Genomic DNA, 23,063 nt, shown 5'->3' on the forward strand with positions numbered 1-23,063 from the left:
ATTAATAGCATGCATTTGACAACCAATTGTAATGTCAATTGTGTCAGTCGTAGCGTTGACATCCCTACTTAAGGCATACTAAACCTTTGAGCATTTTTGCTACAATCTATCTCCATGGCTCATAAAAAATAGAGTGATAAACTGAAACTAAAATTTCACTTTTTTGGAGTGAGATTGAAACTTTCCTTCCATTTTTCACTCTGCCCAGCTAAAGCAAAAATACTGTTTCACATGTTGATGTTTTTGCTTGATTATTGGAAAAAGACTTATCTACACGAGTTTCACGTTTTGGACTGAATCGCTGAAATGAATAAACCAATGGTATTATGATTTACTGAAATGCACATATCTAAAAACAAAAATGGGGCCCCAAATTAAAATCTGTTTATGGCCCCAACCAGTCTTGGACCGACTCTGCTCACCATCACCGTTATCATCATCAACCTCTCCTAAAAACTTGACTCCAGCCAATGATCTTTCTCGGAGTTTGTGTTGCCCTCATCATGATGCGCTGGCTCGCCCTCTCGCTGTCTCACTATAAAAAAAAATCCCGAGGAATAAAAAGCTCTCTTTGTTGAAGCCAGAGATCATTCACTCACCAGCTCGCTCTGCGAAGAGGAGCAGCAGCAGCAGCAGGAGCCGGAGCCCCGCAGCCTTCCCTGGGCGTATATTTCGGTTTCTCGGGCATTTGAGCAGAAGGATTCCGGTCCGGGTGATGAAACCTGCCCCTCGCCTCGCTGCCCACCTCCGGAGAATGTCTCAAAGCGCGAGGACGGCCCCAGCGTGAACTCCGCCGCGCGCTTCAACTTCTCACGGGGGAGCGACGGCACGCGCGGACCCGCCGGCGAATTAAAGTTAACGAAGATTGAGAAAACTAGTTGGAGTTGTCGCCTGAAAATACGAGATTACCCGCGGGGTTTTGGTCGGATTTGCGAATCAGGACGGCTTTTCACCAGGATAACAGGTTCTCAGGAGCGCACCCTTTAATATTTGAAGGCTGAAATTCGTTATTTATTTGTCACTTTTTTCTCCATCTCTCTCTGGATGTTATTTCGGACTCCTGACAATCACCCACATCTGCGCCACGCGCGACTTTTTTCACCCCTACCATCCGTCCTCCCTCCAGTCCGGAGAGAATGAGGTGTCGCTGGGTGAAGCATGAGCCGTCAGAGGATCAGTCATAAGCGGCTGTCTCTGCTATGGAAGGGGCTTGCGGTCCTCAGCCTGTGGCTATGCTGCGGCTGGACCTCCGGGGCGGCCGGGCAGGGCGAAGGCGCCCCCGGCTCCCTGGAGTGGCTGCTGTCGGATAAAGGACCATTTCACCGGTCGCTGGAGTTCCAGGAGGCGTTGGAGAGATACCAGCAGGGCTTCAGCACCCGGTATAAAATCTATAGGTAAGAAGACCCCCATTCTGTTGGAGCTTTAGGTTTGGGTTAGCATTTTGTTCAGAATAACAGACACAGGGGCATTTCCAGAAAGTTTTAAAAGGGCGAGCAGATGGGGGCCACTTTTTATCCACCAAAGTGAATAAATTTATATTGCCTTTTTTAGTTAAACTGACCAGTCAAAAAGCCTTTTAAGCCCAGGGGGTAAACTGTAATTGACCCCTCGACCTTCCTATTGCAAGAAAATTACTCTATCCAACTATAGGGTGAGTGAGGAGCATTCAAAATGGGTACACTTTTTCAGAATTATTCAATATATTTAAATAAATAAATATCACACTCACTAGTGGTGGTTCTAGATTAAGTTTACCAACATAAAACAAAAGGTCAATAGTTCATTGTTTGATATATTAATTGATCTAGAAAATGAAATGTGTGATCTCAGGATGGCTAAAACCTAAAGTGCAACATCTTGATTTTTAATTTATTGCTAAAGTAAAACAGTGAAGGTAAAAAAACAAATTGGTCCAAAAAACCAATGAGCTATATACCACTGAACAATAAAACAATAATAATATATATTGAGATAGACACATGATCAATATCAATAAATAATAAGTCCAATAGAATATTCGATATGTAGAATTGATCCATAACCGCACAGCATTTTGGGGGTTGTAGGCAAAGAAAAGTCTTTATCCGGTTCATGTCCGGTAAGCAAGGTGAATGGCATCAACTAACTCACTCAGTTTGGTTACCTAGCAACGACCTATTGAGTAACTTGTGCAGCAGCAGTTTCATGTTTTGCAACTGTACCTCATAATGACTTAAAAAAATAAAAACAAAACTGTAGATAAAATGGGAAAGGTAATGGCAAAGGTTTGGCAATATTTCAGATATTTAAAACTAAAAACTAACCAATAGTTATAAATTTTGACTGATATGAAATGCTTATATTGTTATTTGTTTTTCAGCCATCGTCCATCGTATCGTCCAGCCCTATAGCTGTGGTTTCTGTGTCAGTGCATATCATCTTTGTGGCCATAACAGAGGCCAGGGCCAGTTCTGACACAGGCGCTGGCCCCTGTTGGTCCCCCATCTAGAACCGCCCATGCCATTGATTGAAACTTTTTCTATTCTTCAGTGAATTCATATTTAAATATGTATTAATGTAAGGACAGGGGTCAAGGAAGCATTTATGCAGGGGGGCAAAACCAAAAGAATTTCTGTCATATTTTCTGGGAAGGAATACATAAATAAATATTTATCCTTTATTCAATTTATATAAAAAAGTATAATGCATATCAGACTATATTTAGAAAGTTTTTAAGTTGAAAGCCAGATTTTTATTATCTAGTTTGGAGGGAGATTTGAATCTCAGGGGGTCATGTCTAAACCACCAAAAGTCAAACCAGGATTTCATTAGCCTCCGCTACCAAATAACAACAACAAAAAAATAAATAAATCAGATTCAGCATATTTTCTAGCCAAGTGTGGCAAGTGGGAGTGCTAGCAAATTTAAAGGGATGACTATTGCCTCTCCGGGCCCCACTTTAGCCCCTTACCCCTACTGTTCTAAGCCCCAGTACATTTTATCAGCAGAAACTAACCAGCATCATGTTTGCAGTTAAATCTTGCGTTGCCTCACAGGTATTGACAACCGCATCAAATTAGCAGACGAGCAAAGCCGAAGGACAACTGGAGCAATTCAACGTGTGCCTTTGCTTCCGTCGTTAAGTATTCCGACCGCAGTCCCCCCAAGCCCCCCACTCAGACTCGTTCCCTCGGATTAGGACTCTGGGATATTTTGGGTCTGCTTCTTGTGAATGACCTCTGCTGCAGGAGAGCAGGAGTTAATCCCCTTACAGTGCACGGAGCGCTGCATCCTTTCTGCCACTTCCTGCAGCTGCATTAGCAGAAGCTTCTGCCACCTTTGTCTAACTGTTCCTCACAAGCATTCCTGTGTATGCAGCTGTTAGGAGCTCGTCGGAGCGTGCGCCTCATATCCCCCCCCATCTGTCAGCATTTAGGCTGCGCGCAGAGGCAAATAAGCCGGTCTGAATCCTCTTCGTGATTTAACATGTTCACACATATTCTCCCTGCTCTCACAGTCCTGTGGGGTTCGGTTGAATAATAGAATGCTTCTTTTCTGCGGGTGACCACTGCCAAGGGTTTAACCAAGTGGAAAAAATACTTAGCGGGCTTCTTGCAGGCGAATAAATCAATTTCTCCATTTTCCTATCTCAGGAATCTTTTTTTTTTTTTTTCTTTTAGGCTCTGCTGCTAATCATTTATTGAGACCCGCATTGTTTGTTATTTTGTTTTTCCTGACGAGTCCGCTGCATCAGCTTTCTCTGGAGTCCCCTGACTTCACGCCTTTCCTCTTCCGAAATTAGTGAATAATCGGAGATAATTACAGAAGATGTTGACTGCCTGAGCCGTCGGAGGCGACCGGCATCGGTAATGGCCTGCTGCCACCGTTCTTCCTACGGGGTGTTTTTAAACGCTATGCTCAAGTCCCATTTCCTCACATTTCTGACCCGATGGCCACTTGGAGGGATTATGGATTAAGCATTTTAAGCCTGACAGCAACATAAAATACAACTTCTACACAGCTCTGCATTCAAAACATCCATCAATGGGTCGTCTACTTGAAAAAGATTCCCACATCTGTGTGTCCTGCAGGCTCAACATAACAAAATGTGGAACACCATAAAAAAGGATGGGCAGAATTTGTTCAAATTCATTCATGATTTATTATTTTTTTGCTGTTGGAGCATTTAGAAAACCTTTCATTTCAGCACATTTAATCAAAAAGAAAAACAAATTCTATTTCGAGAAGTAATTGTTTGAGCAGGATTACAGGAGGCACATTTATAAGTACATCTAAATAAATAATAAAAAAAACAATTTAAGTTGGACAGATTTTCTAGGAACTTTTCAGTGATCCTGTTTTCATCAAGGTTTTTTGATACACATCTTGAAGTATCATATTAAAAGTCGATGAAAACATAAAACGTAAATAACTTTCTCAATATCGTAAAAAACGATTATTTTTTTTACGCTAGCTTGAGGTGGATTTGGACTTTTCTGAAAAAGAGTAAATGCGCTAAAGTGGAGCTGGAAACATTTTCTAAATAAGGAAACTTACTCATACATCAATGCGTCAATGCCTTACCAGAGGCATGAAATCCGGAAACATTTACAAGTGCAGACCACCTGTATGAAGGGGAGTACTCTCCATTTTTCCTTTTTATTACAGCCATATGTAGCATCAACATCTGACAGAGTTATGCAGTGCATAGCCTGGTTGATTTGTTTCACACCAGAAGATGAAAACACGACTAATTCGTATTTCCTTTCTGTCATTTTTAAAAGTTCACTTGAAATTCACATGACAGTTGATGGAAACATACACAATGATATTCGGCTTCTTGTTTCTCTCAGGTATAAATATACAACATTATATGCAAACACAAAAGCCTGTTAGCTTTAGTTGCTGGTCATTAGGCTTCATAAGTTGAGCCACACATGTAAAGATCACTGTGGTAAGGAAGGCGAAGAAAATCTCCGTAACAGGGTTTGAGAACAGGAACATCTTTGGGTCGCCACATTCCTGTAACAACCATTACATTCTACCAAAAAGTGTACTGGATTTTTCTTCTATTATTACACTTTTAAACTTACGGTGGTTGATTAACTCTACTAGGATTTTAACTGGGACTTTTGGCATCGACCAAATGAGACTAAAAAGTCAAACTTTTCAAAAACAAACACCTAAAGCAGGTTTGAAGTGAAACAAAGGATTAGTTATCTCATGCCAAAAATATGGTAAAAGAACTGTGGGCCTGTTTCCTTTTCCAAAAGATCTTGAACCCTTGTTACAGTGCATGACAACAAAGACTCTTTTTTTCCCCAGGAAAGTGATTCAAACTTCTTTGAAGTCTTCCCTGGAAATTTAAAATTTGACTGATTCCAATTTTAATTTTCTGTAGACTGTAACACCTAAAAGAGAAACATGGTGCTGGTTCCTTGTTGAAGGAAGTAGTTTTAAACCCAATAGAAAAAGAAGGAACTACAGTGGTATTTGTGTGGTTTATTGACCACAAAATGCGAGAGTCCCTCTAAAAACATTTCAAACTTCACATTTTAATATTTGAAACATATAATTTGTGTTACTATGCTTTATTGCGCACAACAGATACTATTTTAGTACTACAGAAGCTAGAGTCTGTCTTCTGAGTTTGGAAGTCGACCCAATCAGTGCCAAGGAAAATGAGTGGCACTCCAGGATTGGCTGCTTTGCAAACTCCAGCTAATAGTTTGCTCCTTGGTTTTTCAGCTTCCGAAGTTGGATTTTTTAAAAAATATTTTAGATTTTCTCCATATAATTAAAATCACTGAATAACCAATTTTTCTGTGAATAATTTGGAGTTATGTTCCAAAGCAAAATCTGCTAACAGGAGAATCTGTTAATACTCAACCATGAATTTATCCTTATTTATGCAAGTCCTACCTTTTATCAAACCTCAGAAATGCATCAAGGTTAGTGCTGTTAGTTGAGGCATTTGCAAACTGTAAATGACGGAGCTCTTAGATTTGATGCATTCCCAGTGTTTCTCAATCAGAGTTAATTAAGGGAAAATTGGCCGATTTCACTCTCTTGCTGTTTGACTGGTGCATGTCCATCCAAATCAACACTGAAAGGGTTTAACAGACACAGAATCGAACTTTGCCTAAGTGCTGCCCTGTTGGAAAAATACGTTACTGCCGACATGAGCCACCAATAACCATTCAGGCTGTGATTTTGTGAAAAGCAATTATTTCTTAATATTGGATCCTTCCCACTGAATACATGTAGTCAAATTAAAAGTTAAAAATTTTCTCCCAAAATATTTCATTGAGAGATTACAAAACTGTTATAAAAGTTGAACACATATTGAGGTGCTAGTTAAAGCAGCAGTGACGCCTGAGATGATTTCTCTACAGCCTCCTAAGCAGCCCGTGGGAATGGAGTGCAGTTCTACCCCTCTGACCTCTGTAATAGGCCAAACTCCACAGTGAACATAACATAGCTGTCAGTCATGTGGCAGCATGTGATTAAGCCGTCAGTTTGCTCCCCCACAGCGGCGCATTTCAAACAATTTTCCTCCATTTCCAAAAAGTTTTCTGTATCATGGCTGATTGCCTTGTGTGCACACACCGAGGCTTCCTGTTTACCCAGAGCTCCACCTCCTGTCACCTCTGCTGTTCGCCACACGCTGAGGGAATAGCTGCAGGCTCAACCGCCATCTGTCCAGCAGAGATGGACGCTCATCCCATCCTATTGTTATGATGATTGCTTGTAATGACACACTTCACACCGTCCCAGTTCACCAATTATCTCTTGTTCTTCTCATGGCACTGATATAATGGCCTCCCGGGAGGAGCGGGTGGGGTGTGTATGTGGAAGAGCCGGCAGCGCTTTGGGAAAGGTACACTGACCGACTGAGCGAGGGGTTAACGAGTATCTGGAGTTCAACAAGGAGTTTTGTCTTAAGGCCACGAGATAACAAACACGATGCGAGACGCATGTGAGATGTGAGATTTTGGTGTTGTGGCTTTTTTTTTTTTGTGCTGGGAGTTTTGCATTGCAGTAAGCTCTGTTTTCTATATGTCTTTTTTTAAAGCTAAAGTTCTGCACAGTAAATCACATAAAATATTTCCCCACTGGGCTGCTGGTGCTTTTTTTAAAGACAGCAGCCATTTCTGAGATATACAACCATGGACAAGTCAGCCGGCAGTCCTGATAAATGCGTAAAAAACCCTGAAATAATTTTAGCTTTTATTGCAGGTGGATAAATTCCATTCTGAATAAAATTTAGCCTTTTATTTGAGTATGCTTACCATATTTTAAGAATTTATTGGTTTTAGCACAATCTCAGGTTGTGCAATTATTGATAGCAATATCAATAATTGCACCATTAACTACCTTTAACCTTCCTGCGCTGATAAGAGATGGGGTCATTTGGACCCCACAAGCTTTTTACTTTGTGTGCGGTCTGGAGGGTCACACTCCACATGCACTTTTACAATGTTTTTTGTGTGTGTGTGTCGTTTTGGGAACTGATAGACTTAAGAGATTTATGGGAGAATGCAACTTGGGAAGAAGAAATATCCAGTATCAGTGCCACTTGACACACTATTAACTTCCATTTGCAAAGCAGCCAATCCAGGAGAGTCAATCATTTCCATTACTCCCAAAAGTGGAGACAAGGAAGACTCTAGAGACGTTAGGTAGACGTTTTCTACTTTGCAAATTAATGCAAGTTAGGATATACATTGTTTTTATCTATGAAAATACTCAGTCTTAGGAGGGGTCATGAGTATTTGCAGATTTTATTATTTCACAGGTGGCTGTGGTTCCCAACACCCACAAATACGTAACCTGGTGAAAACAGGCCCCTTGTTTTACGCTTTGCTTCGTCCAGAGGTTTTGGGCTCTTGCCTACTGAGAAACAATTTCTTCCCGGAAGCACGGAAATGTTAATTCAATATTTGGAAGCGTGGCCAACACGGACTGAACGTCAAGCCAATGTCCAATGGCAGTCGTAGTTTAGGTTCCATTGCTGAAACTACAGTCAGACTACAATTATAAAACAGCACAAAAAATTGACGACATCCTTCACAACTTCTCCGTTTGTTCTCTGATTGGCTGAGATTCTACTGGAGGAGTCAATGGGAAAAGCACAGATTGAGCTGTGAAGCGAGATTTGAGTCGATCGTAATGGCAAAGAAAGACAGTGGCCAGTCTAATAATACGGAAAGTTCACTGTTTACAATTAACGAGCATCAATCAAGGCCTGCAACATGTCAGATCCACCATTCTGTACAGGGCAAAATACATTACTGGACTGCAAACTTGGATGCTTCTGAACAGGACAGTTTTTAACAGGATCATCAGATGCTGTCACTATATGATTCCAGGCTGGTGACATTGGATAATCCACATTTGACTTATCTTAGAAAACAGTATGCGTTAGTCAGCAGTATCCAATGCAGATAGTAAGACATTGTGACAATGCACAGCAACCTTTCTCAGATTTAAAACACTGAATGCATATGTACGGCCTGGATCAAGAGCTCAGCCACATAAATACTTACACAGTATGTATGTGTAGGCCACATACACAAATTGTGATACGATGTGTACCACGATATTTGTTAAGCGATACAATTCGATACGATTCAGTGCATTTTTACGATTTTCTGAAAGATTTTAGACGGACAGTGATTTTAGTGACATTTTGTGTTTCATAGACTTGAATTTACTTAACTGAAAACTGATTAAAAGCACCAACTACACAATACCTGACTCTGATTGGACAGTCTAACAGTCTGCAGCTGGACAAAATGACTCAAAGATGCAGTGAGAGAATTACTTTCTGTCATTTAATTCATGTGGATTTGACATAAAACTCAAAAGTTTAAACGGTAATCCAGGAGCAGAGTGGGGAGATTATCAGCCTCTGTAGACTCTCAATATGCAAATAATTGCGTGTTTTTTCTTTTGGACACAAATGCAGTCTTTTGGACTATGGGGAAAAAAGCTTTTCAACCTTGGCTCCCGGAGTTAGCCGTGGCTGTAAGCTGCTTTCTTCTAACTGCTAAAGTAGTGGCTCCGCCTCACCCCGTAGTGATCGACTCCCTGCAGCTATGCAGCGCCGCTATTCCCCTGCTTGGATCTCTGAGTAGCTTCCTCTCAGACTGCCAGGATCTCATCGTACTCTCAGTCTCTGATACTCTTTGTCTGTTGCTAATAAAAATGATCGATCCGCCATTGTTATCATGGAAATCCTCACTGCGCCGCGGATTCCGGCTGGAGGTTTTTCCTCTTCGTCTTCCTGCTCAAAGCACAGCGCCGCTGCGCGCCCGCTTCGGATGTTATCAACCCATGTTCATTCTTCAGGTAATCATTTATATACAGAACAGAAACCGCTAAGCTAAAAACTAATTACGAAGTGAATGCTACCAGTCGAAATTTGCCTTAATTTCGCGATCTCACTGCTGCGTTCGCGCTGCTACTCCTTTCCGCTTCTCCGTTGCGCTTCTCTATTACGGTTACTTGCGCAACTTTACTTCGTTTCACAGGAACAAAATACAGCCCATCGTTATTTATTGAAGATTTTACATTTCCAAAAACACAGGAATCTAATGTTTCGTTTCGTTTTGTACGTTTGGAAGCTCATTCCCTCTCACATAATCGGAAAAGCCGGGGAATGGCGGCGCTTTTGACATTTCTCTGACAATCAGAAAAATATGGTTTACTAATTTTAGCATAACTCCGGTTATACTTGGCCTATTAACACAATTTAAAAACTGGTGTGTAGTTTATAATATGCACTTTAAGCTCGTGTTGAAAGTGAGACTGAGGGAGGCGGAGTCTTGCTGCTACGCTGTAACAAACTAGACGTTAAAAAGAGCTATAAGGCTATGGACCCCTGTGGTTTAACGGATCGATACTCGCGGATGAAAAATCGATACTTTCCGAGGGCGGAAAATATCGATATATATCACCGAATCGATTTATTTATACAGCCCTATGAGGCACCGACTTAATTATTTACAAATCTAGACCCCCTTTATGTTATTGTTTACATAAGGAAATTTTGCGCATGCGTACAATGCTGGAGGGCATAAAGACTATTCTTTAACATATGATGCTTAGCTGCGCCGCCGCCGCAGAATAATTCCGTTATCTCAATCAAACTTTGACATGTAGATATTAATTTCATGCTGTGCTTAACAGCAAAGGAAGAAACCTTTAAAGTACAACTCAAAACCACGTCTTTCTCGTTCTCTGTATCAGCGCAGCTACTGTAGGGCTAGATCGCTGTAACTGTCTCTTACTCTGCAGTTGTGGAGTTATAATGTCTGGGTTCATGAGCGCCCCCTGCCATGAGGCAGGAGAACTGCCTTCCTCACCTCGAATCTGTTCTCTGCCGTGTATGATCGCTCCTCAGCACACGAAACACGTTACACCCACAGTTGGTGACAATAAAAACACAGTACATTAAATGCATAAGCTAAATTATGGAAAATCAGATCATACATTAAGTGTTTTTAACCATTTTATTGGCGACGTACAGACAGGAGGAGCATGCTCTCATAGAGTGGCAACCGGTGCAGTAGCGAGAGGTTGCGCAATCCCAGGTGAGGCTCAGCTTGCTGCTGCCTCACCGGCTTCGCTTCCAAGCATTATAATGGGAAAATGCGGAAATCCAGCGATTTTGAAGAAAAAAACATCAGATTTGGTTAAATTAAATGGAAAATAGGTACTTTATAGTACAAACCACAGGGTGAAAATATCTTTATAAATGATTTTATTATTATATATTATTTTTCCATGATGACAGGTGAGGCTCTGCCTCACCTGCCTCCCCTGACCGCACGTCACTGATATATATATATATATATATATATATATATATATATATATATATATATATATATATATATATATATATATATGTATAAAAATTTAGAATTTGGGGTTTGTCTTCATTCCGATCTCTAACTCGAGACGGTTGAGACTACTGCTAATTAGCTACACCCTTGCCAGCTAGCTAGCTAGCTAGCTTTTTGTTTTGCGTCTGTCACGGGTTAAGTGCAAATTTATCACTAGTTGGCTGGACAAGTTTTTACATTTCTGTGGAGCTGTAGGTCTTACATTCCACCCATAGTGGTATTTAAATGAGTATTTAAACTTGAGTTGTTGAAAGCTGATTAGCTGAAAATGTGTGTAAAATGGTTTGCTGCGTCTTACATGCGTCTTTGACCAAAGCTCACAGTTCTAATTAAAGTCCCAGTTGAGTTTGCCCAACTCTACTTTAATGTTTGTGATGGTAGGGAAAAAAATGCCTTTTTTGCAGCTTCAGACCCAAATTGGATTTTAGCTTGTAGATATCATCTAGCGGTTGCTATGGAGACTTGGTGACACTCAAGGTTTGGAGGTTTTTCTTACCTACTCACTGTGCATGTTGGCAAGATAAATATGGCCATGTTTAGCCACAGCCCAGTCTGTGGCAGAATGTATTTCCAAATGGGAAAAGACAGACATTAATTTTAAAAGTTCCCCCTTTTAAAGTCTGACCATCAAAGCAGCATATTAATTAAAAATTTACTTACCTGTATGTTTTGAAGGAGTTAGGGGTACTAATAATTGTGGAACTGGGTAAAAGTTTATTTTTTTAAGTATTATTTATTAATATGACATTTATTTCCAGCTGAATAAATATAGTTTCTACAGTTTCCATCTGTCAGATTATTTTAATACATAAGGTTAGGTAGTATTGACAGAGATTTGTGCAGAGAATAATAATGAGGAAAGTTTATCTAAGGTTATTTGCTGGCATCAGTCCATAATATACTGCAATATTGTAGTATTTTAGTCGAGAAAAAGTACAGTGACTGAAAAATGAAAGAAGTTCAGTTAAAAAGGAGCTCCTCTGTGCTAAAGATTAAGTTGACTGCAGTCTCTTCTGCTCAGTGCATGAAGGATATGAGGAAATATTCATCTCAAAGTAAAGCTGAAATGAAGGCTTTACTAGTTGAACTGCAGTAGCAAAATAAAAGACGTTGGCGCGCGGCATTTAAAACATTTGGAGAGTTTAATTTATCTCCTGAATGTCAGCTCATCCCATGGTGCTCAGCTTGTTCAATAACCAAACATGTCAAATTAACTACATGGCAGCTGCTATAAAACATCTTTTCATTTGGCTGCTTCTTTATAGTTTAATTGTGTTCCCTTTTTACTACTAGAATTATGCAGCTATGTCACAAAGACTTAAGACAACATAAATATGACTTAAAATACTGAAAATGGAAGGTATTAATGTACCGCAGCCAATGTCCAATTTTTGTAAAAAAAAAAAAAAAAGCATTTGAATAAAACAAGCAGCATTTTTATTATGTATTTACGCTTAGTGAGAGTATTACCTACAGAGGTTTCAGTAATCTTCCTTATTAGAGTAGCAGAGCTCCATTGTTGGGTGTAAGTACAGCAACAAACACATTTTATTCAATTAAAGTCTTAATTTGTCTCATTTTATTCTATCATTTCTGCTAACTGTGAGATGATTGCCGTCTGAAGCAACGGAGGCAGATGACTGATTCCAATGAGCAATATTTAGAAATTGGCTCAGCTCATGGTCAGTGTCCTACGCAGATTGGTCTATTTTCTCTCTGGCTGATATGGCCAAAGCAGACGTCTGTTTTTCATTCAGGGACTCTGCAGATCTGATAGTGGAGATATTCCAGTTTCCTCTGCAGATCTTTGGTGATTTTCTCAAGCATTCATGTTTTACCAGCCTGTTTGAAACCTGGCCTTGCTCAGACTTGGCTTTGTAAATTATTCCCGTAAAGAAGTGTAGGCTTATATAAGTCAGGTAGTACATTGACCTTCCTCTAGTAAACACATAAGTGAAGGTTGTTTGCAACCACAAAAGAAGAAATCCTCTGGCTTCACTAACTCACATCAGTGATTAGCCAACTGGACACTGAAAATTCTAATATTTTTCCATCATACATAAGCTCTGGTGGGTAGCACTAGCCAACAACACTGTTCAGTGTTGGTGCTTTGACTGACTGAAGTAAATTCAAAGTTTGCTATTTTCAGTAGCAATGAATTCAGAGGAAAAGCATAGATTTAAGGAACGATTTAAACCAAATGATATTTCCTTTGACATGCTATGATATGTCTGCAATTCTTTAAGGAAACCTCAAACCTAAACCTCAAACCATCTTCTTTTTAAGCTAAGCGTTGTGACTGTGCAAATTGTGACATTTTCATGTAAACTTGTTTAAAAATGGGCTATTTTCCAGGCACATGTTCACTGTTACTGTCAATTGACATGAAATGTATGTATCAAAAATAACTCAAAAAATATTTGACTTCACGTCACAGCTGTATTTGACACCTTTGAAATTGGCCTCTGTCTCTTTAAGAACCTCCTTACCCTTTCCGACACTGCAGCATCTTTTTGCCATTGATGCCGTTTACAGCCATATTCTTCAAAGAAGTTTGTATAATGATCTCAGAAGATGCGCAGTTCCACTAGGTGTTTGCTATTTGCTGACCACACCCCCACTAGACCCCTCCCACCCATCTCCATACTTGACCACGCCCCTCACATTTTCTTGGCACCGCCCACTTTGGTGGAATTTTTCAAATTGTTCCTATTTTGGGGATATGCTTCACATCACACATTGGGTTTAATCAATCAATTAATCAAGTTTATTTCTGTAGCGCATTTCAGGAACAAGACAGTTCAAAGAGCTTTACATCATAAAAACACAAAAGTACAAAATCATAGAACACAGTCAATAATTGAAGCATTACATTTTGTCAAATTCCAACGTTAAACATCAGGACATCGGTTAATGTGTCATTCATAATGTTTCATAGGTTTTTAGCCTAGGTTAGTTCAGTTCCACTATTCGGATGTTGGAGAGCTAGCAAGCTCTCTTACAGCATGTCATTACTTAATGGTTTTACCACTCCACCATCACTTTACCTTCTAGAACATTGTTACAAAGAGAGTCTGAATACGTGACGGTGCCAGTATTTATGGCAATCAAAGCAATTCTTGCAATATTGATGCTGTGCACAGTGCTGATATGCAGCGCTAATACAAACCAACCTGACTCTAAGCCAAAAGAATAATTGAACTTGCCCCCTAAATGCAATATCTTAATAATTTCCCTACAACTTCTATCCAGCATTTGCAATAACTGGAATGAAATCTTTTACATCTCTGTGGAGGGATTTTGACCCACAGTTCTTTGCAGAAATGATTTAATCCACATTCCAGTGGAGGGGAGGGTGTGAGTGTTTCGTTACTGTGGCGATGCCGCTGGAAGAAATGCGACAATTTGGGTAAATATAAATGACTCCGTTTGTATCAATTTGGACGCAGATGAGTATGTTTGAATAATTAATTTTTCTAGTATTGATTGTATTGAGATAGCGATTATTCTGACAAGCCTAAGTCAGGCAGCTGATGCCTGATTCATAATTTATCTCCACCTACTGGAATCCCAAAGTCTCAGAAATGGTTTTGTAAAACTTTCAATGCCTTTTTTGCCTATATTCAGAATCTCTTTGAGTGACTTCTACTCTGGTAGTAATCAGTAAAACTAAAACTGGGCAATACGTTTTTCACACAGACCTTCAGGAAGGTAAATTCTTTTTTTCAGCACATGAACGCATCTATGAAGTTCTGTTGTTTTTTTTAAATAAAAAGCTCAGAGTTTGTTTCTTACAGTAAATGGTAATGCTTTTAGTTCAGTTTTCTTTCCAGTTCAGCGGGATGCGATGGAGCTTTGCTGTCAGCTTGACCTGAGCCTCTGCATGTCGGTGTGTTTTCATCTTTGCTGGCGTTTCAGCAGAGTTTGCTCTGCTTATAGGAGAGACTTCAGTCGTTTCCAGCAGGCGTAGCTGCAAATGGTGGCAGCAGCCGAGCAAGGAGGCTCAGTCCAGTCTGGGTTTATTTTCTCTGTGTGTAAATCTACTTTTCAACTCAGCTGCTCCTGTGAATCAAAATGTAACTAAGCAAAATATTAGATTCGGTGTGTTCTGCCTTGCAGAAGTTTTCATAACCCCTGGAATATGGCATCATTTATTGGTCTATACTGTAAAACCCCAATAAAATAGCATCAGGTTTACATAACGGAGTATTAGGGCCATACTAAGAAAAACAAAGTAAAGTCATAATAATACGAGAATAAATTTGTACACGAATAAAGTCGTAATATCAGGACTTTATTGTCGTAATACTACAACTTACTTAATTCTCTAATCACTTTATTCTTGTGCGACTTTTTTCTCGTAATGTTACGACTTTATTCTGGAGCTATTACGACTTTATTCTCGTAATATAGCAAAACTAAAGTCTTATTACAAGAAAACAGTCGTAATATTACAATTTATTCTTGTAATGTTATAACTTTCTTCTCGTACTGTTACGACTCGTAATGTTTTGTAATATTACAAAATTTCGCAGTGTGACTTTATTCTCACAACTTTATTCTCATGATACTACATCTTCATTCTCATAATAATACAACTTGATTCTCTTGAGTTTATGTCATTTTTCTGGTAATTTAGGGTTGTTGTTTTTTTTTTCTTAGCGTTGCCCTAACACTCTCCATTGTTAGTGGGTGTAACATTGCAAAAATATTAAACAGCACAATGCCACATTACATCCTAATACATCATAACTTAATGCTGTGTGTTTGCAGGGAGTTTGGTCGATGGAAGGTAAACAGCCTGGCGGTGGAGAAGCGGGACAGTTTTAGTGGCAGCGGCGGTCTGGCTTTGCCCCTCGACCCCGACCTGATGCACACCATCCGCCAGCTGGGGAGGCGGCCCACCCTCCAGATGATTACAGAGAGTCTAATCAAGAAGTACGGCACCCACCTCCTGCTCTCTGCCACCCTGGGAGGTACTGAGAGCGCTTCACTGCAGGCCTGATTCCCACTGCTGCTAACGGGATTTTCTTCTGCTTCTCCAGCACTGATTTTACCATCTGCTGCCCACCAAGCAACAAAGCACATGATTTTTCTTTTTTATTCCCCTTAAGGATGTTGTTTGGCAAAAACATCCAATCACTTGGTTTAACATACAACAAATACATTAGAGGAAACAGTGTTTGTGTGGTAATCTTTTTGGAAATGCTTTCTTTCAAAGCACCATTAATGACCTTAATTTTGTCTTGATTTTTTTCCCATCAGAACATTTTATAACAGCAAAACAGAGAAGAATTAAAAAAAAATACAAATCAAGTAGAACATTTTGAGGTTGAGGGGGAGATTTAAGAAACTGAAAATACCAATGATGACCAGGCAGAAGTTTTGACTGGTTTTGAAAACTAACATTTGGTGTATCATAATAATATAAAACATCTTCTATTCTTGTTTTGTAAGGTGTAATAAAAATGCCTAGAATTATTGTAATTCAACAACATGCATCTAGGTAAGTGATCCAGGCAGATGCAGGTGTCTGAATATATTTTTTCAATATAGCTAATTATTTAGCAATATTATCTTGTGACTCTTAATCACCAAACAAAACAAGCAAAAAGAGCACTATTTTTCAGCTGTTGGAATAAATCTTACTTATTTCTCCTGGTTACATTCAGTTTATTATTTTATTTTGTTATTTTTTTAGGGTACTGTATATTTTTTGTATTATTGTCTAGAGTTACAGAAATTCACTGTCAATCAACTTCCTGTATGCTGCTCAATGTGCTAATGGTGGAAAACCAACTTCCTGTTACAGGAAAATTGTTTATCCACTGTCATCAGTGACTATGCTAACTGTGTTGTGGTGAACCAGTTGTAGCTTAGCAAAGAGCAAACGGGATAAGGTGAGCATGAGAGTGATTGACAGCGCTAAAACACTCCCCCCTTGGTCTGATTGGTTGTCTCTGACTGATGGGGATTTCACAGATTATCTGTCTTATATTGTCCTAACATAATTATGAAAAATTTTGTTTTTTCATAGAAGTGACATACTGCAGCTCTAATCTAAGATAAAACAATCTTCATTTTATTGACATATGGTGTCACATTGGGAGTTTTTAGTGTTTTAGATTCCAAAGTGTTGTTTAACTCAAAAACTATATATTTTTTTCTATTTTGTTTGTCTTTTTTGTTTGTTTTCCCTGTGGTCGGTTGGCAGCTATGTTTATATCTTAACAGACAGTTTATTCGCTTTAAAAACCGAAGTCTGCAGGAAAATCAAACACTGTTTTGCCACAGAGCAAAAACTTCAAGGGTAAGCCCACACCCACAGGAATAAAATATATTTATATTAGCAGTTATTTTTCTGGGCATGTTTCCTGAGCAGGAGTTCTTGATACTGAAAACCTGACAGAAAATAAAAAGCTGTTTGGAGAGGACGGTGCAGCCGGTGGTGTAATCACCAATCAGGAGACTCAAGTGTCAATGGCAGCTGCAGACTCACTCGCACTAACAAACTTATTCATAGCTGTTCATTTATGTTGCACTGTTGTTGCCACTGTGTGTTCTCATGGAAACCGCAAATTTAAATTCACATCCGTGAACAGAAAAACTCGCATTACAAAGTGAACGAGTTGGATCCTTGATACTAGAACCATTTCTACCAATCTTCTCTCTAATTTAAACACTTATTTTTAATCTGAAAACCCTCATGAAGCCACGTTTGAAATGGTAGTTTTCATTGTGCAAGCATTGTCATTCTGTGCAGTCCCATAACCTGCAGTATTTTGTTTATCTAGGAGATTTAAGCAGATGCTGGATCTATACATGTGGGTTAGGTAGTGGAGCCCCCAGAAAATTCTCCTGGGGTGACCAGAGACCAGGCCAGTAAAATATTTCTAGGATGACACAACAATAAGAATTTTATGTACATATTTTAGTCCTGTCAATCGATTAACAAAAAAGATCAGATTAATCACACTAGCACCGGGATTCATAAATAAGCTTGAAATATAAACATGCAGGTTTTCAAAAAAAATGTTTAAGAAAACTGTTTTATTGTCTGAAACCAAACATGTCTGAAGGAAGGCTTAAGACAAGTCACTTTGTTTCAAACCTTTCTGTAGAAATGTTAAAGGGGCAGCATTATGTGTTTTCCAGGCACGTAGTGCCATTTTATAGCACAATGAAGTAACTATGTCATCTTCAGTTGTTGGGATATATGTTATATGTATCAAATATGGCTTTAAAAAATTTGGCATCATAATTTAACGCCTTGAAATTGGGTCTCTGTCTCTTTAAGAAACTCCTGCTCTTTCTGAAACTCCGCCTTCTGGAAGTAAACACAACATGACTCCTCTATTAACCCTTTCACAATGTTTTCAGCCAGCATTTTACTGAGAAGTAGCTGATATAATGAGCTCAGCAGATGCTCAGTTCCACCAGGTATTTGCTAATTGGTCCTGGCTAGTCTGAAGGAGCTGAGTGGGAGAGTTGCAGGGGTGGGGAGCTCTGAGAGACAGAGCTTAGAAACGGCAACTCTTTGAAGGAGCTTCATTTTAGAAGGTGGCGATAGGTCCACCAAGGCATTTTGCACAACTGAATGGTTGCCATGGAGATTAAAGGATTATTTTCAAACATGCGTGAAAGAATCTAGGCAACAACGTTATTACATGAAGTAAAGTTCAAAAAGTTGACTTTACATAATCCTGCTTCTTTAACAATAAACTGTGCCTGCTTCGGTTGAAGGATAAATAATTGTTGCAATATCTACATACTAACCTGGTTTTATCCAAACTTCCATTAGGTGTTTTTTAAAGCTAAAATTGCTTATTCACATTTTTTTTTTGCTTGCTTTATTTTTCTACTTTTTTTTTTTTCAAGGTGGCCATGGCCCCCTCGTGCCCACCCCTCGGGTGCACCACTAGTGTTTGGAAAAAGCTTCCTGTTTTTGGTATTGAATATCTGTCACATCCAGCGGAGATCATTAAAGTTAAAGAAAAATCAATGCATTTACTTGACAAATACTGCAGTATGGACATCTAAGTGATTAAAGAGAGCTAGAAAGACTCAGCCAGTAGTGAGTGTGCTGGACTTTATGCTTTTGTTCTGAGGTGTGAGACTGACTGAGAAGAACATGAAATTCCTTCAGTATGTCTTGATTTCTGATCCATTCATGCAGATGCATAGTTTAAACACAAAAGAACTAAATCTGACTGAAGAAAAAGGTTTCAAGTATACAACTTTTGTCTCAAAGTGTGTCAGCCCTGATCTGAGATCTGTATTGTTTTCTTTAGATTTTATTTTCTGTCCATTATGATTAAGATAATCACGATCATTAGGGTAACTTCATTAGGGATCTCAAATAACCTCTATTTATTCATGAGGAGTCTAATAGATGCAGAGACCTTGTTTGTGTCTCTTCCTCCAATCATCCAAGCCATCAGTTCCTCCACAACACTTAATCACCACTGCGCTTTTCTATCTGAAAAGATCCTAATGAAAGGTGATTAGCGCCGCTCCGTCTGAGCTAATGAACCGCTCTGTCTGACTGTCACCAGGGGAGGAGTCTCTGACAATATTTGTGGACAAAAGGAAGTTGAGCCTGGACTCATCGCCCACAGGGGCCGACGGCGGTGGCGGTAGGGGCTCCAACACGACGGGGGCGGTGACTCTGGAAGCCCTCCACCAGCTGGCCGCTTCCTACTTCACGGACAGGGAGAGCACCCTGCGCAGGCTCCACCACCTGCAAATAGCCTCCACCGCCATACGGGTAGGTGAGAGTACAAGAAGCACACTTGCGGGAAATGAGATCGCCACGTAGTCGGCGCCTGAAGGCATCTGTGTTGCCCCTCCTGCCCCCCGCCTGGCGGTTTGTTAACCCTCCAGCATTCTCACTGGGGAACGGCCACATATAAAATGTTGATACTGAGCCAGATTCTCTTTTTGTTTTTTTCAAGGTGGGGTTCTGAAACCTATTCAGAGTAAAATAAAATAAAAAAATGATTCAGGCAGGAAAAAATATTACTTCAGAACTGATAAATAAATGCATATCATTGAATCAAGTTTATTTGTACAAGACATTTTAGCAACAAGGCAGATCGGAGCGCTTCAACATGATAAAACCTCAAAAACGAGAAGTTATAAAAATCTCAGACAGACAATAATTGAGATACCTCTTGCAGACATTTTGTTGAGTCCCATCCTCAAACTCATCATTACATATCAAATATGTTGGCCAATGTTCCATTTATTATGGTTCAGAAGCAACCAGGTGGGTTTTTAGCTTTGATTTAAAAGAGCTCAATGTTTCAGCTGTTTTGCAGTTTTCTGGAATTTTGTTCCAGACTTGTGCATAGATACTGAACGCATGGATGAGTTTCTCTAGATCTTCCTGACTTTGTAACAAAAGTCAGATCAGAGTCCATAACTCCACCTGGGTTTCGGGCCTGATCTCTGGTTTCCAACTGTAGTAATTGAAGCTGTGCTTTGACTCCAGATCGTACCTCTTTAGAGTAAAAGATAACTTCAGTTTTGTTTCTGTTCAGCTGGAGAAAGTTATGGCACCTCCACACATTTATCTGTTCTAAGCATCTGTTCAGTGATTAGATGGGTTCAGTGATGTAGAGTTATGTATCATTTGCATGGTTATGGTAGCTAATCTTATTTCTTGTTACAACCTGAGCTAGTGGGAGCATACATATATTGAATGAGAGGGGTCCTAGAACTGAGCCTTGGGGTACCTCGGATCAGACTTGAAATCCCTGCTTTTCATGAAAGAACCAGTTGAGTACCAGACCAGAGAGTCCTACCCGACTCTCCATTCATTTCAGTAATATGTCCTGGTCAGTAATTTTGCTGATGAATGGAAGAACGACGATTGACTTGTAATTAAGCAGTACTGATTTGTCCAGACTTTTCTTGTGCGTTTACTATTTAAGTCAGATCAGATGCAGTGACGAGCAGAACCTTCTTAAGGAAAGTTGTGGGTCTGATAAAGATGTACGATGAGTGAAACTGTCGTACTGTGAGCCAATATAACTACCACAAATGACTGGCTAACCTTTGATTCAGAACTCAGTTTATTAACAAAAAAAATATGTCAGCAGTAGATACTGACATGTTTATTAATGTCCTAAATGTTCAGCCAATCAGATCACGTCCAAAGACACACAGCTCCATTTTTCATGAACTCATAACAGGGATTTGTCAGAAGAAAACTCAATGGTAATATGTTCATTTTCTCTATTTATGTTTCTGAAATTACAGTATCAATATTTTAGAGTAGCTTGAAACCTAATTTTAATTTTAGATTTAAAAAATGTTTTTGCTGTTGCCAGTATTTCCAGATCTATGAGGAAAAAAACAAACACTCCTTTGGTCAATAAACTGATAAATAAATAAAAATTATGTTCCTTTTGGTTAACATTAGAGCTTCTGTTTTGCAAAATCACAGCAACCTGGCACAAACACACCATAAGAGACAATGTATAAAACAAGGATCCCCCAACCAAGGAATAAGATTAAAAAAATTGATTAGGATTTTTCTGTGATAAATTGGCTCTCATTTTTCTGCAGTCTCTTACTTTGACACCACAAAGGGAAAAATAATAATTACCACCAGAAAGCTCCCTGTACAGCCCTCACATTAAAATGGGTGGAATTAATTTTCTGGAGTAAAACACCAGAACAAGTTATTAATCCCATAAACTGGGGCAAAGATTAGTCCTGCTGCTAATTGTCTTCTGCTAAAGTCTTTATTTCTGCGCTTTAATAATCACCTCTAAGACACAAGCCTCAGGATGTTACATGAAATCCTATTGGTTATCCGGCCTTGGATTTATAGAGAGTGTTCTTACATTTATAGAGTTACTATGTGGAACTTAAAGGTCAAAGGGTAAATATGGAGGGCTGGAGTTTGATTTTGCAGAAGCAGAGATAAAAAACCGTAAGGTTTTGCAGATTTTTCTGTGTATTAATTTAGGTTTCTGTGTTCAGTTGAGTCTTCGTGTTGTCCCGTCTACCCCTCGATTGTCCTCAGCTGCCCCTCGTTTCCCCTGATTACCTTCCTTGTGTATTTAATCCCACCTGTGCCTGTGTTTCCTTGTCTATTGTCATTATCTTAGCCAGTGCTACCTGTGTTGTGTTTCTTTCCTCTGAGTTCACCAGTGCTGCCTGGACTTCTGTTTTCCTGCGAGAACTTTGATTAAGTCATTCATTTTCTACATAACCTGGGTCCTGCACTTCCATCCTTACCATTTCCAACCACAAATCATGACAAAAACATATTCTGATTCAAACCTGCTAAACACAAAAATCATTTTAGCAATTCTATCCACATGTTATGGAGGCTTATAAAAAAAAACTGGTTTAGATAAAAGAGAAAAAGACTTGGTCGTCATGATGAAGTTCAGTGGGTCATGATGTTGGGTGCATACCCTCCAATAACACCAGAGCCTGTTTAAAATGCCTGGGTTGTTGTGTGCAGAGGAACATGACTAGGAAGCAGGATAATACTAGTGAATATTGAAATCTGGATGCATCTTTTGTGACGCACGACATTGCAGAGTCAGCAGTTTGTGGAACCATCTTTAGGTCCGACCACAAGCCAGGTTACGTCTCTAGCATACAGCGTATAGACCCACATTTTTATCCATTCTTTTCTGAATAGTTTACACAGACTGATTGAATAGCATCTATGAAAAACTATTTTCAGGTCTTCTCACAGATTTTGAATTGAATCTAAACTTTGAATTGGCCATAGTAACACATGGTGGTACTTTGGTCCAGTCCAGTTGGAAGACTTAGGATCAACAGTAGCAGCGTTTGAATTATAAATGTGTACAAATAGTTTTCTATATTTCGCTTATGTCGGGGGGAAAAAAACACAATTGCTCTATTTCTGTGCTTGTTCATGTGACAAGTGATGTGGAAAAAAAGTGTTTCCGTTGCAGTTTTGCGAAATACCACCAGAAAGCTCCCTACAGCCAAAAAACTACCGCATCCTAAGACAGAAACATTTTTACCAAAAAACAAGTCTTTTTGAAATTGTTGTGTTTCCATTAAGCAAATTTATTTTCATATTTTCAATTTGTGCAATTTTACAGTTAATGGAAACAGCTTGTGAAAGATCACTACTTGTCTTCCCATCAGAGTCTCCCACCTTAGCTCCTGATC

The 23,063-nt window shown here is 39.4% G+C and overlaps 1 protein-coding gene across 1 annotated transcript in view; it reads left to right on the forward strand.

Moving 5' to 3' along the window:
* The first annotated feature begins 411 nt into the window (after positions 1 to 411).
* The window catches only part of LOC103479034 (BMP/retinoic acid-inducible neural-specific protein 3-like), a 45,685-nt gene continuing 23,033 nt past the window's right edge, over positions 412 to 23,063 (forward strand). Inside the window, exons 1-3 of the mRNA XM_008433240.3 lie at positions 412 to 1,394; positions 15,666 to 15,868; positions 19,448 to 19,659. Of these exons, the coding sequence (XP_008431462.2) occupies positions 1,159 to 1,394; positions 15,666 to 15,868; positions 19,448 to 19,659 (651 nt within the window). The 5' untranslated portion in view covers positions 412 to 1,158. The remainder of the gene's footprint in view (positions 1,395 to 15,665; positions 15,869 to 19,447; positions 19,660 to 23,063) is intronic.

This window comes from Poecilia reticulata, chromosome 17 (assembly GCF_904066995.2).
Source record: "Poecilia reticulata chromosome 17, P_reticulata-male-v2, whole genome shotgun sequence".
In the NCBI taxonomy this organism is placed as follows: domain Eukaryota; kingdom Metazoa; phylum Chordata; class Actinopteri; order Cyprinodontiformes; family Poeciliidae; genus Poecilia; species Poecilia reticulata.